The 14,295-nt window shown below is 38.6% G+C and overlaps 1 protein-coding gene across 6 annotated transcripts in view; it reads left to right on the forward strand.

Moving 5' to 3' along the window:
• PLCB1 (phospholipase C beta 1) overlaps positions 1-14,295 on the forward strand; it is a 375,296-nt gene that overhangs the window by 305,887 nt on the left and 55,114 nt on the right. For 5 of the 6 annotated variants that reach the window (XM_048938285.1, XM_048938286.1, XM_048938288.1 and 2 more), the window contains exons 27-31: positions 1,010-1,190; positions 2,741-2,817; positions 2,909-2,998; positions 6,735-6,792; positions 7,743-7,829. In XM_048938285.1, the coding sequence (XP_048794242.1) occupies positions 1,010-1,190; positions 2,741-2,817; positions 2,909-2,998; positions 6,735-6,792; positions 7,743-7,829 (493 nt within the window). Of the gene's footprint in view, positions 1-1,009; positions 1,191-2,740; positions 2,818-2,908; positions 2,999-6,734; positions 6,793-7,742; positions 7,830-8,308; positions 8,958-14,295 lie in introns of those variants that run through there. The other variant, XM_048938290.1, reaches the window with a different exon arrangement.

The following is a 14,295-nucleotide window of genomic DNA, read 5'->3' on the forward strand; positions in this document are numbered from 1 at the left end:
CATTGTAATCTTGCAAATGTCTGAGCAGCAAACTCATTTTTCTCAGTCAGCCCCCTCTATTCAAACTTCAGCTGTTTTGTCCATCTCATGCACTGTTCCTGAGGTTTCCCAGGCAACTGATTTAACACCTGAGTACAGCAGTAAACACAGCAGCCAAGCAGAGACGCAACATCATCATATTTTTTAAGAGTGTTTTTCTTGGGTTTAGTTTACTGCTGGCCTGAGAGCGATACTGTTTCTGCTGTTTATTTTTGCCTTGAGCAATTTAGTGTCATCATGTCTTCTTTCACCATTACATCTATACTTCTGCCTTGAGGAAAAAAACAACAACCTATTTCTCAGTGTTTGCTTTTTAGCTTTTTCCTTACATTTTTTTCTGCACTCCTGTGTGTTGCCTTTCTTAGGTTTATTCCCCACTGGGATGTTAAGTTTCCTTCTGAAGTGAGGAGTCCATAGAGCACTTTCTTCTGTGTGTGCTATGCATGGCATTTCCTGAAGGGGGGAGAAAATACTAAATAAAGGAATGCTCCTAACCATTTTAAGCTTTTTTGTAAATGCAGATGTAAATTATGCTTTTAAGTTTGTTGCTAAGCATATGCAAGGATGACTGTTTTCAAAATACTTAACATTCACCATTTTTACTGAGGACTGTGAAGCTTTGAAATTCAAGTTGGGTGCCTGAAAGTGGGTAAACAAGTTCTGTGGGCAAATGTTTATATGGGAAATCTTGGCAGTTGTATTTATAGCTCAATTATACTAAGCCTGGTTCACCCCACCATGGCAGGTTTGTATTACAAGGTTTAAAAGCAATATAAATCCCATTAGTAACAACACTGTTTTTCCCTAAAAGATTAAATTAGTGGATTTACCACAGCTAGAATCATTATCTTGCCCTACATGCGATGCCCAGAAACTTACTGATGAACTAACTACATGTTACCAGGTGAAAAACAAGTTTTAGATATGGGGCATAGTGGTGTAAAGCCAGTGTGTATGTGTGTCTTCACAGATCTGAAACGGGCAGCCCAGACCATGGTTCATCAACTATCGAACAAGAATTGGCTGCCCTTGACTCTGAAATGACCCAGAAGCTAGTTGAGCTGAAGGAAAAGCAACAGCAGCAGCTGCTAAACCTCCGACAGGAGCAGTATTACAGTGAAAAGTACCAGAAGCGAGAGCACATTAAGCTGGTACGTTTGTTACGGCCTCTGCTTTTCTTTAGTGGTCTCTGGGTTAGTAATGAAACCGCTGTGATGTAAGAATGGAGTGTGGCTTACTCTTGCTTGGTGTCCATTTCAGAGCTTGATTTCCTTGTGATCCACTGCAACTCCAAGGAGTTGTTATGTCATTTGTCACTAACACCTCCAATGTACTTGGACAGCCTTGGATAAAAGTCAGAAAGGCAACAGGTTTATTATTACTACCGTGGAACTGAGTGCTTACCTCTAGTTATGTAAGCCTCAATTTATTGCAGCTTTTGGATGATGTTCTCATTTTGTTCTGCCCTTTCTTTTTTTTTTTTTTTTTTTTTTTCAGTGTACAGCACTGAAGAAGGCAGGATTAGCTGGAAAATAAATAGAAACACCATAAAATAAATAAATGAAAATAATTTCAAATGTTCTCCAGGGCATAGAGTTATGCCAAAGAGTGTTCCTGCTGCAGATGAATGCTTCAAGGGGATACAGGACATAATCTGTATATGGTGAAAAAATAGTTTTCATGCATCAGTCTGAGCTGGCTTGTGTTTTTACAGCTGGAGTTTGGCTGACAACTACAGCAAGATCATAGCCCTCTCACTGCTATAGAAGAGTCTGGACAGATGGCAGCTAATGCTGATGGATGTTCTCAGGCAAAAGAGAACATTTTTAAAGATTGTTGTGAAAGCATAAACTGTTTCTCAGCTCCGGACAATCCTATCTCACCCTTTTTTTTTTTTATTATACAATGTTTTACCTCTTTGCTATTGCATGATTTGTCTGCTCTGTCTTGCCATCCAAAAAGCAGGTCATAGGAGTGATATGCCTGGCAATTGCTCAGCAAGGCCTTCTCACAAATCCATTCCCGTGGATCATAGCTCGGAGCTGACACTCCCAAGTGGTGCTCTGTTTATCATCAGTTGCATGTGAGACATTTCAGTGTTACCCAGCAGGAGTAGCTCCAGTGTGGGTGCGTAGAAATGGTTACCTGTGCTGCAGAGAGAGAGTTCCCATTCAAGTAACAATTGTTGGCTGAATCACAGGAATTTTACTTTTCATTAAAAACAACAACAGCAACAACAACAACAACAACAACAACAAAACATTCTGAACCTACATAGTTGGGCTGATACTGTAAGTTAAGTAATTTCTCATTCCAAAATGGGAATTGGCAGTTCCCAAAGCCACGTCCCGTTTTCTGCATAATCCAGTTAGGAAGTATCATGATAAATTCTTTTTTTAACACAAAATATTCAGATGGTTTTTACCTCGGAGCTCTGCTGGAATGAATATTTGTTGCATATAAAATCTGTCTTGCAAATGAGAGATTCTTTCTGATTTATTTTAGAGCAGAGCCTGTTCTTAGTGTCCTTCTTCTTTTATGTAAGGAAAGAAGAGCTGAATGAGACCAGGCAGACATTACTGTGCATTTCCTGATTCATCTGGTTCATGTGATTTATCACAGGCTTTTGAAGAAACTTAGATGCATATATGATGTTTAGCTGAAAATACATTATTTCTCTTTCTTGGAATTCTTTTTTTAGCTTATTCAGAAGTTGACAGATGTAGCAGAGGAATGTCAGAACAGCCAGCTAAAGAAACTGAAAGAAACGTGTGAAAAGTAAGGTGCTATTCCCCTTATAATTGATTACATCTCTTTACGATTTTCATTTAGATGCATTTTGAAACTAAATTTATTTTTTGTGCTTTAGAGAAAAGAAAGAATTGAAGAAAAAAATGGACAAGAAGAGGCAGGAGAAGATCACAGAAGCAAAATCCAAGGATAAAAATCAAATGGAAGAGTAAGTGTATTCCTACATTCATATCCTTACACATTTTGGGGGAATTCAAAGTTTTTCACAACTGGAAAAATCAAAGTCTCGAGCCTAAATCCAAGCCAGCTTTTGTTCAGGCTGCAGTACCTCACCAAAGCAGTGGAGTGCCTTACTTCCGCTGATATTAATTCAATTTTCTCAGACAAATCTTATCTCCTATTGTACCAACATTGAGAGCCTGTGTGAGCTGCAGAAGTGCTGATGTGTGGTACGGGGACCTGCCTTTTGAGTGGCTTGATGGAGTCAAGATGCTTTTAATCCAAATACTTTTCCTCTATGTATGACTATAAATAGACTTAGTGACCTCAGTTTTTGAAGGGATTGATTTTACTTTAACTAAGTTTTTATTTCTGATTTATCTTTTCTTCTTAACCATCTTAAAGCCGCTATCTAAGTGAAATAGAATTTCTGGAAGGTTTGCTCTCCTTGTGGTAAATTACAAGCTGGAATTACACAAGTTGGTTATATTCTTCCCAAGGGCATGGCATCTAGGTTTGTTTGTCCTAATTAATTTGTTTTGGCAAGCTGCACGAAAAGAAAATGGGACATTTTAATCTTTGCCTGTTTGCTGGGATATTCTTTGTTACTAGTCTTTATTGTAGTGACACTTAAGAGGAGTTAAAATTTCACAGAATCTTCAAGTTTGGAAAAGACCTCCAAGATCCTTTAGTCCAACCATCCACCTACCACTAATATTTCCCCACAAAACCATGTCCCTAAATGTTCTTGTATCTAAATATTTCTTGAGCACCTGCAGAGACAGTGACTCAACCACTTCCCTGAGCAGCCTGTTCCAGCACCTGACCACTCTTTGCAGAGAAGTAATTTTTCCTGATACTCAGCTTGAACCTTTCCTGGTGCATTTTGAGGCCATTCCCTCTAGTTCTATTGCTAGTTATATGGGAGAAAAGGTTGACGCCCACCTCACCACACCCTCCTTTCAGGTAGTAGTAGAGAGTGATAAGGTCTCCTCTGAGCCTCCTCTTCTCCAGACTGAACAATCCCAGCCCCCTCAGCCGCTCTCAATAAGACTTGTGCTCCAGACCCTTCACGGCTTCATTGCCCTTCTCTGAACATGCTCCAGGAGTGCAATGTCTTTCTTTAGTGAGGAGTCCAAAACTGGACACAGCACTTGAGGTATGGCCTCATCAGAGCTGAGTACAGGATAGTCATCACCTCTCTGCTCCTGCTGGCAGCACTATTTCTTACACAAGCAAGGATGCCATTGTCCTTCTTGGCCAGCTGGGCACACTGCTGCCCCCTGTTCAGCCAGTCATCGACCAATACCCCAGCAGGTCCATGTCCTCTTCACAGTCTTCCACTCTGTCACTTTGCCTCAAGTCTGTAACCTTACCTGGGGTTGTTGTGGCCAAATTGCAGGACCCAGCACTTGGTCTTGTTGGACTTCATCCTATTAGCCTTCACCCAGCAATCCAGCCTGTCCACATCCCTCTGGAGGGCCTTCGTACCCCCAGGCAGATTGACAGTTCCTCCCAACTTGGTGTCATCTGCAAACTTACAGAGGGTGCACTAAATCCCCTTGTCCAGGTCATCATGAAAGGTATTAAAGAGAATGGGCACCAGTACAAACCCCTGGAGATTACCACTTGTAACAAAACACCAGCTGGATTTAACTCCCTTCACCACCACTTTCTGGGCCCAGCCATCCAGCTAGTTCTTTACCCAGCAGAGTGTACCTGCCCAGGCCATGGGCTTCCAGGTTCCTTAGGAAAATACTGTGGGAGACAGTGTCAAAGTCTTTGCTGAAGTCTAGTAGACAACATTGACAGCCTTTCCCTCATGCACCAGGTCACCTGGTCATAGAAGGAGATGAGTTTGGTCAAGCAGGACCTGCCTTTCATGAACCCAAGCTGGCTGCACCTTATCACCTGGTTGTCCCACACATACTATATGATCTCACCCAAGATGATCTGTTCCATAACCTTTGCTGGCACTGAGATCAGATTGACAGGCCAGTCGTGCCCTGGATCCTCCTTCAAACCCTTCTTGTATATAGGAGTCACGCTGTCAAGCTGCCAATTCTCTGGGACCTCTCTGGTTGACTCAATACTATTGATAGATGGTGGAAAGTGGCTTGGCAGTCACCTCTGCTAGCTCCTTCAGTGCCTTCAGATGGATCCTATCTGGTCCTGTGAACTTGTGACAGACTAGGTAGCAGATCTCTGTGTTTCCAACTGTGGAGGTTTATTCTGCTCTCCACCCCGGGCTTCCAGGATAGGGGGGAGAGTCCTAAAGACAGGTGTAAAGAAGGCATTGAGAACCTCAGCCTTTTTCTTATCCTGATGGTTATGTTTCCCACCACATCCATTAAAGGATGGAGATTTTCCTTAGCCCTCCTCTTACTGTTAGTATATTTGTTAAAAAACAAAACAAAACAAACACTTTATTTATATAAATTTCGGAGCATCTCCATAGAATCTATGTATTTGGTAACAATAGAAGAAGGTCACAGAAGCTCATACAATGAACAGCATCAGATAATTTAAGAATCATTATTAAATTTAGAACTATCTTATAAAAATGGTAACAATGAGAACAATTGATTTAAAAAAAAATGGGAGAAATAATATGGTTAGAGCTGACAGAATAGCATGTGCTCATGTAAGAAAAATGTGGTTAGTTGTTACAAAAATATTATAGCAGTAAAATCAATTGCAATAGGAAATTATTTGCTAGCTGAGAGGTTAATGAGACACTGGTGAGAAAAGCTCAGAAACAGACGCATGAAAATTCACTTCTGTTTCCCTTTTCATTTTTTCCTCCTCTGTCCCAAGAACTTTCTTTCTCCAGGCTTTTCAGAGAGCCCTTGGGAGAGGTAGGATGGGAGCAACATGGGAAACTTGGCTTTCCTCTGCCAAGTGACGCCATTTGTCCTCACTTTTGCAGTTGGACAGGGAGTAGTGAGACCTTCTGGTGAATCCTGTCTGAGTCACCCGTGCTGCACTGTTGCTTCATTAAAGATTTTCTTATGAAAATTTGAAGGAAAAAAAATACAGGGAGAGGAAGCATTATGTTAATTGTTCTTAATTATTTTTTCTAGTTCTGCGCATGACCACGGGTTGTGTAACTACCTTGAACCATCAGATTTTAATCCCACCAGAGTAGATTGCAATTCACTATTAAGCAATTAAGTTCTAGAGCATTGTCCTGAATCTGATCAAATATCCACAAAATGGTATTTTATGTGCATGTATGCTTTTGAGAGATCTTGTCTTTACCAAAAGTTACCTAATAGCTGTCTCACTGAATCACTTTTAAGTAATTCTTTCGAGTTCTGCTTTTTGTAGTTTACAGGACAAAACTGAGGACCAAAGTTCATCAGCAGTAGCATCTACACACTGACAGCTTATTTCACTGCTATACAAAGTGCCACTGTGTGGCAGTGTGCATCTGCATGCACTTCCCTAGGCTGACAATTGGGTCTTAACAAATGCTACCATCACCTTGAAGATATGGCGCTACCCTATGGGAAAAAAAATATCATGGAAGAGCAGAGGTGTTGTTGCAGTATGTCATGGGATAATTGAAGCCTGTTACAAAACAAAGCACAGTAAGGAAAAGACACAGTGTTAAGTGGGCAGACCTATACATTCAAAACATTGCCTTACTCTCTTTGAAGGAAGCTGGGGGCATTAAAATGTCATCTTATGGACTAATGTAACTCGTTGATTGCTTTTTCCAGAGAGAAGACTGAAATGATTCGATCATATATCCAGGAGGTGGTGCAATACATAAAAAGGGTATGTCAGGCTGTGTGTTTATTTTTCATTTTGGGGCAAAATGTCACCTTTTATGTGTTAGGTTCTATTTTACACTACAAATTCCAAGCTTCTATGTAAACGCTCCACTAGTACAGATTTTTAACAGATGCAGTATAGATTTCTATTGACATTCCACTCAAAGAAAAACTGTAATTTTAGACATATCTTTGTAAGTTTTAGTATTTAGGGGAAGAGACAGTAAAGAAGACATATTTTAATAAAATTGTAATTCTTTTTTTTGATCTGGTGTTTATTCGTGGAATATATACTCCATGGTTTCTTTCAGATACTGAGAAGTGTCTTAATTTTGAGGCTTTTTTAATTGGCATGCTTTTTCATGAATGTAAAGATTGCATACAGAACTTTTAAAGTCAATTAACAGTTAATTGTAGAGTATGTTTTAAGTTCAAATACACCTGTACAGTTACTGAAATACGCAGAGCATTCTGAGATCTCTGTAAATCAAAGTTGCAGAATTCCATTACAGATGTTAGTATTTCTGTAGCTATACGTGTTTTACATTGAGATGACAGTACAAACAGAAGTGCTTTGATGTGGGAAGTTGTTGTGAAACTTATGCTGCTATTGAATGTACTCTTAGTTTTATTTCAGAGAGAGTTAAATTCAAAAGCTGGCCCATTTTTGCTTACAGAGACTTTGATTCAGGAAACAACATAAAGAATTAGCAAGTGAAGTGTGCTTAATTCCTATTGCAGTTAGGCATGTACTTGAGCACTGTATTAGATGCGGCCCAGAATTCATCAGCATGTTCATTTAGGGCTCTAGGACTTTTCTTTTGGGAGCAGGATTCATCTCACACAGCTCACGGGATAAAAGCTGAAGCAAAATAATACAAACTACTGCTAGAGAAGGGGTGGGAAGAAAAGAGTATGCAGTATCTGAAATGATTCTCTGCTGTTTTCTTACAGCTAGAGGATGCTCAGAGTAAAAGACAGGAGAAACTGATAGAAAAACACAAGGAGATTCGTCAGCAAATACTGGATGAAAAGCCCAAGGTAAAGAGTTTTAAACAATATTATAAAAAATGATCTTCAGGAAATAAAGTATTCTATTTAGCATGTAAGTTTATATTTAAACATGTGAAAGTCCATATGTAACACTGTGACTGTTTTCTTTTAATACTCAGAATGTAAAAAAGGTAAATCAAATAGCAGCCTAGTGAAGAACACCACTAAAGTCAGGTGTCATAAAGCCAGGTTTGTTTATTAGTACTCATGATATCATATCATTAAAAAGCTTTTGGTGTAACTGGTGCTTCTGACCAGCAGAGTGTGCCCTTCCCTCTAATGTACTTCAGCAGTACGAAAACAAAACACAGTTTACATTGAAACAAAAGAGATATCTTTTTAGCATACTTGCCTCAGATAATTATGATAATTGATGCGTTTTTGTGGAAAACAGAAAGAGTTTTCATAGTGTTAGCTTATAATATTCTATATTGCTTGCTGGATTTCCCCTATTTCATTTCGTACAGCTGTGGTATCTGCATGCCCTCTTCTGAAATACTGTTTCTGATCCAAAATGTTGTGGGCTGACTCCTGCTCCTACTGAAGTTGGTGGTAGTTTTGCCAGTGACTTCAGGGGAGAAGGTTTGGAGTCTTCTTTTGTGCATGATTTTTCTGCAGGAAGAGTAGGTTACTGTATAACCAGACTGTCACACAGAGACCTGTTTTGAGCAGAGCTCATATCCAAGTATGGTTCTTCAAAGCCCATTGTGTCATCTCTGCTTTCATTATTTCTCCACTTGCTCAAGTACATGTTCTAGGCTTCACTTTAATTTCTTGTCTGTGTCTGTAGTCCTATTGTTTACATGTTTGTATTACAACTTGAATTTCAATATTGGGTGTCATCTAATTGGTGTTGTCATGTCATTTCTGTGAGTTATCAAGAGAACAAATTAGGCTCAGGTCTGCATAACTAGAAATTTACAGTAACTTAGAAAAATAAATATGTTTGAGAAATATGAGAATAAATATGTTTCTGATTTCCTATTCTCATTTTAAAAATGAATTTTGTAAGTTGCCTGGAACTTACCATGTTATGGACATCTGGGTCTGAAAAACACGCAGAATATTATGGTCTGTATTTGTTGTTACAGGATTGTGAACTAAGAAAAATGGAATTTAAATGCTGAATGTATTTCAAAGAGTAATCTTGTAATACTTCACAAATACTTGAACACACTTCTCTGTGCATCCTTTTTAACTTGATGTTTTTAGAATTTATTGATTCACTCACAAATAGCAAATCTGCACTGAAAATGTGTTGCTCAGGACGTGGGTTGCATTTTGAAAGGTTATGGTGGACTGGTAGCATTAAGCTCCTCAGCTGTCCATGTGCCAAGCATTAGATCATGGCATAGAGCAGCTCCAGATCCCTTGTCTTTGCCTGCATCTGGCCATCAGTCACAGCACTGCAGCAAACAGCACTCCTGAGTCAGTGCTCTCAGGTTCTCCAGAGTAAATCTTCTACTGTAATGTGCCTAACAGGCACTTTTTTTTTCTTTCCTTTCCCACCTACTGAAATAGGCAGAATTTTGCTGAATTTGTGATGGTATGTGCTGCTGTTTGTTGGTACATGAGGACTTAGGCAAAACATAATTGCTTATTTTATTAAGGTGTTATTTTTTTCTTCATGTTCCTATTTTATATCCGTATCCACCTCATAAGCTTCCTTAGTAACGGGGCATGCAATATAGAATAGATCAAACTCATTCCCAGCTGAGAACCACCAGTGTATTTTATGCATACAGCAGCCTGCCTAGGGACAGCTTTTTTAATAGGCTGGGCTCGGATGCTTCAGCGTCGAAACACCCACTACAATTTATGCTAGTTGTGTCAAAAGGGTTTTCTGGCAGTATCAACAACCCCTAAACAAAACGTTAAATATGCGGGAAAGAATTTTTAGTATTGTTACAATAATTCCATTGGAGACAGATTGGCCATCATCAATCACTGTCCTGTGGTTATTTATTACTGACTCAGTTTGCTGTGCTACGACTTTGTGCACAGCGCTCTGTCAAAGCCGGGAAGAACAACGTTTCATTTCAAAAAGTGCTGGCAACAGACTGCCATACTACTGAGATAATTTATTTCTTTTTCTTTTTTTAAGTATGAGTTTGCAGCCTCCTTTGTCATGGTGCATGTAGGTCACCAGAGGAAAGCTGGCTTTAGAGTGCTGACTTTTAACACAACAGCTTAAAGAAACTGCCCAAACTTGATGCAAATTAGTTCCCCACACTGAAGGCAGGCACTCTTTGTTTAATTTTAAAATATTGTGCTCTTAGATGAAAGCACGGAACACAGAACTGATTCACATTTTGAAACTCTGCCTTTTCATCATATATGTAATTTCTTTCTAATGTTTAGATGTGAGACTGTTTTTGAACCTCGGTCTGCTGGGCTATTATGTAAAATATAGCTTTTTTTCCCCTTGGTAGAATTGGAGAGTGGATAATGTTAGGCAAAAGTATGGAAATAATTCTTCAAGTAGTGGTGCCGCTGACAAATGAGCCCTAAATCTCCTACTGTGTCTTTGTGAGTAATTAGAGCATCTTTATAAGTATTGTCACCATTTTGTTGTTGTCAGTATTGAATAACATTATCAAATCTCTTTTTGTGTGTGTAGAAACAAGGTAACCATTTGCACAACCGTGTTTACAAAAGGAGAAACATTGCTTAGAAAGTCAAATAGGTTAAAAAAAAATCTAACTTGAGTGCCATTGTAGCGAACACACAGTGGAAACGAAGTTCAAATGGTTTCATGCTGTCTTTTTCCTAACAGCATAATTGCCAAGTGAAGCCATATGTATTTTCTTCTTTTTTCTTTATGTGTACATTATCTACTTGCTATTTTATCATCAGCAACAGCTTGTATTTTTTTCTGTTCTGTTCTAATTCTTTGTCTTCTTTCTTAGTCATTAATACACATTAAGCTTGTCCTGTCCATATCTTCTTCCCCTCGATCATCTCTTCTATGTGCTATGGAAGTGCCATAGATAAAGCTCATGACACCACAGTACTGAATTCTGCACATCAGTGTGTGATTTTAGATTCTTCTTTACAGCACGTTTGCCCTTCATTACCTAAGCACAACAGAGTGTGTTGAGGATGAGTATGCATCTCAATTTTTGCCCTTGACAGCCTGTGCATCGCATTAAACGTAAATCCAGTGCGTTTCCTTCCTCCCATCCTTGCCTCCAATTTCATTGTAATTACAAAAATCAATACACATGAGGCATGACAAGGAATTAATTATTTTTCCAAGAATTGACTGAGTTACAGTAAATAGACCCAAACCTCCTTTAATTGAAATCAGTGAGACTTTTGTTATTGAGGCTCATGGGCTAGAGTTACACTTGAATACCAACACTAACTTAGACTCTTGTGCTCTTGAAATCAGCCCCAGCTCCGCATTGCATTAACTGGAGTCTTTGAGCTTCAGTGGAGCATGGTCTTAGATCCAGAGCTGTCAAGGGCAGTGCTAAGTACTTCCTGGTTTTGTAGCTCATGTTTATGTTTCTGCTTGCACTTCTGCTGCTCACACTAGCACAGCTACAGCCTGCCACATGGTGTGGGCTCTTCTAGCAACGTGGAAGATGCACGGTTCTGGATAAGGCTTGATCTTTGGAAAAAGGCACAACAGCCACGGGCTGTGCAGACTTCATCCTGTTATGTCTCTGTGGTCTTTTACCAAATGAAAAAATGTAGCCTTAAGGTAGAAAATTTCTTTTTCCTTTCAAAAAATACAGTGAGAACAATTCTTTAAAATTATAGATCAGTTATTGATAATGGAAAATAAAGCCCTCTGCTGCATACTAACTCATTTCAAAGAACACACACTTACTGTTTCACAGTTTGACATGTATAGTTGTGCCCAATGAGAGTTGCCACTTCTGTATCCAATCAATAATTAATATTAGCACTGTACCTGAAAAAGTTATGGGTCCTAAAAATGACACATAGTCATATTATAGCAAAAATGAAATGATGTTCATTCTTTACAACAGTAAGCCACTTCAATTCTAGGGTCTTCCTTTCATTCCATCAGGCTGGGAAGAACCTCCAGGGTCTTTAATCTCAGGACTGGCTGCTTTTACAGTCACTTATCCTCTAAGCCTGTTTTTGAAATACTGCTGCTCAGTGATTCCTTCTGACTGATTATGTTTGAAAACTCAGTGAATGATTTCATAGATTTCAGACAAATGCTTCTTATTTCCTGAAAATATATTTGCAAAGGTGAAAGCTTGTCAGATAGGTTTTATGTAAAGCTTTGTGTCCATCTTCATGCAGATAGTGGTGTGAAATGATTCTGAAAGTCGGGTCAGCAGAATCACCTCTAACTTCTGAAAGGCAAATACAGCAAATGTATTTCACAGCACTCTTAGATTTGATTTCAGTTAACCTCCCAAGTCCAGAGCAGCTCTATTAGCTCATCTGGAAGAGAGCAGTTCTTAGGAACTTTGATGACTATTCCAGTGTCATTTCAGCTCGCTGCATAATTCACAATAACAATGCATTGTCCACCAAAATCCCTTTTTTATCCTTTATACCTCTGTAGGAAGCCAAAATGTCTTTTGGTTTAGCTGTGTTTCAATTCAAACCTTTCCAAATGCATTCCAGTTTAACCATAGGCGATCATTCAAGAATTTCAGAGAAGGCATTTGCAGGAAAAGTTCATTTCAGTTTACCCAGTTTCATGGGACCTTGTACTGTGTGGATTTGGTTTAGGTAAAAGTGATTTCTTCTGTTAATTCTTTCAGTTTAAACATTACGAAGTTTGAAAGGAAATTTCTCTTGAATCTGTTGCTGCTAAGCTAAAAAGATTGATGGCAGTAACTGCTGGAAAAAAAACCAACACTGAAGTAGGAGGTTTGAAAATAATTTACTGTTTGTTTCATTGCTTGACTTTGGGTTTTGGTACTTGTATATTCATCAGAAGGGAGTAATAAAATGTTTTTCTGCCTTATTAAATGGGCAACAATATGGAGAAATGCATGGAATTTACCCTCATTGAACAAAAAGTATTTCAAAGGACTGTTTTTAAATGAGAATGTTTGGACTGATATTTCTAAAATCTTCCTATGACTTGATCTTTAAGTATCTGGCATCTTCCCACTTCTAGAGCAGAGACTGCATTTATGTTGGAAGATGCAGCTTTCATGCAGCATTCACTTGAGGATCTTCGCACGTTGCTCAGCATCCCTCATCAAGTTCTAAGTGGCAGTCAGTCTAATTATCTGATCAGCTTTGAGTGGTTTACGCCCTGATATTTCTTTAAATGCTTTATTAGTGTGACTGTGAGGCAGTCCCCTGGTGCAGAGTGGATTTATTTTTCAGGAAGCAAGGGTTGTGTTTTCTTTTTTTTTTTTTTTTCTGTTTCTCCCAGTGGATGAAGTGCAGGACGCGCTTACCGTAGGTCTGTGAATTGAGTGGTAAATAATCTTGCTTCACTCGTTAAAATGGAATAGGCTGACCTTTATCTTACATCAATTTGATGCCAATAAAACTTCCTTAAATTCTCTGAAGTGACTAGCTTGTAAGTAGGCCTGAGATCAAAACATTTCAGTCAAAATAACAGCATGCTCTAAGGAATATTTTTGAGTAAGACCTTGCTTGCTTGATTGCTTGCTTGTTTGTTTATATTTTTTCTTCACAGATTGAAATTTTTAATGATCAGTTATTTTTCCAGCAGAATAAATATTGCAGTGTGAGCAATGAATATCAGGTCACAAAAGATGTATCTAACAATTTGAGGTGATGTTTATTGTGTTAATTAAATGTCTTCCCATATTAGTCTTGCAGATACTCATATGTCATGGGAACGCACATGAATACTAACTTTCAAATCAACAGCATCACGTTTCCAATGCAAATATGCTTTTTAAATTCAAATTGATTTTAAATAAATTAGAAAAAATACAAATCTATTGCAGTAAGAATGTAAGTAAGTGTGCAGTAAGTATGCAGTAAGTGTGAAAAAGCATTTTAGTGAAAAGAGACAAAACATAAGAAATTTAGGTTGCTGTTTGTTGGTAGAAAGTGACAGATTTCACACATATATTCTTTTTACTGGAAACCAGACAAAGTTTTGGGTGTCGTATGGGGCTGAAACAAAAGAAAATAAGTGATTTGAGAAAGCACACTTTTTTTTTTTACTTTTCCCTACCGTGAATACAAAGAAATGTTATAAAGGTAGCAGAGTCAGTGGTGATTTAAACTGGTATGACTGGAGGCAGAGTACGGCATATAATGGCGGTTATGTGGCAACTTTGCTTTCTGAGGGTTAGTGAGATTTTCCTGGACAACATGCTGATACATGGGCACTGTGATCTTTTATTCTTTAAGAAAAAGGAGTTCAGAGTCCAGCTACCATCTGTGGGCTGAATATGTAGAAAAAAATTAATTTAAGCAGCACAAATTTGAGAATTCTTCCTGAATGAAAAAAACTCACTGATTTTCT

The sequence above is a fragment of the Lagopus muta genome, chromosome 2, assembly GCF_023343835.1.
Source record: "Lagopus muta isolate bLagMut1 chromosome 2, bLagMut1 primary, whole genome shotgun sequence".
Lineage (NCBI taxonomy): Eukaryota > Metazoa > Chordata > Aves > Galliformes > Phasianidae > Lagopus > Lagopus muta.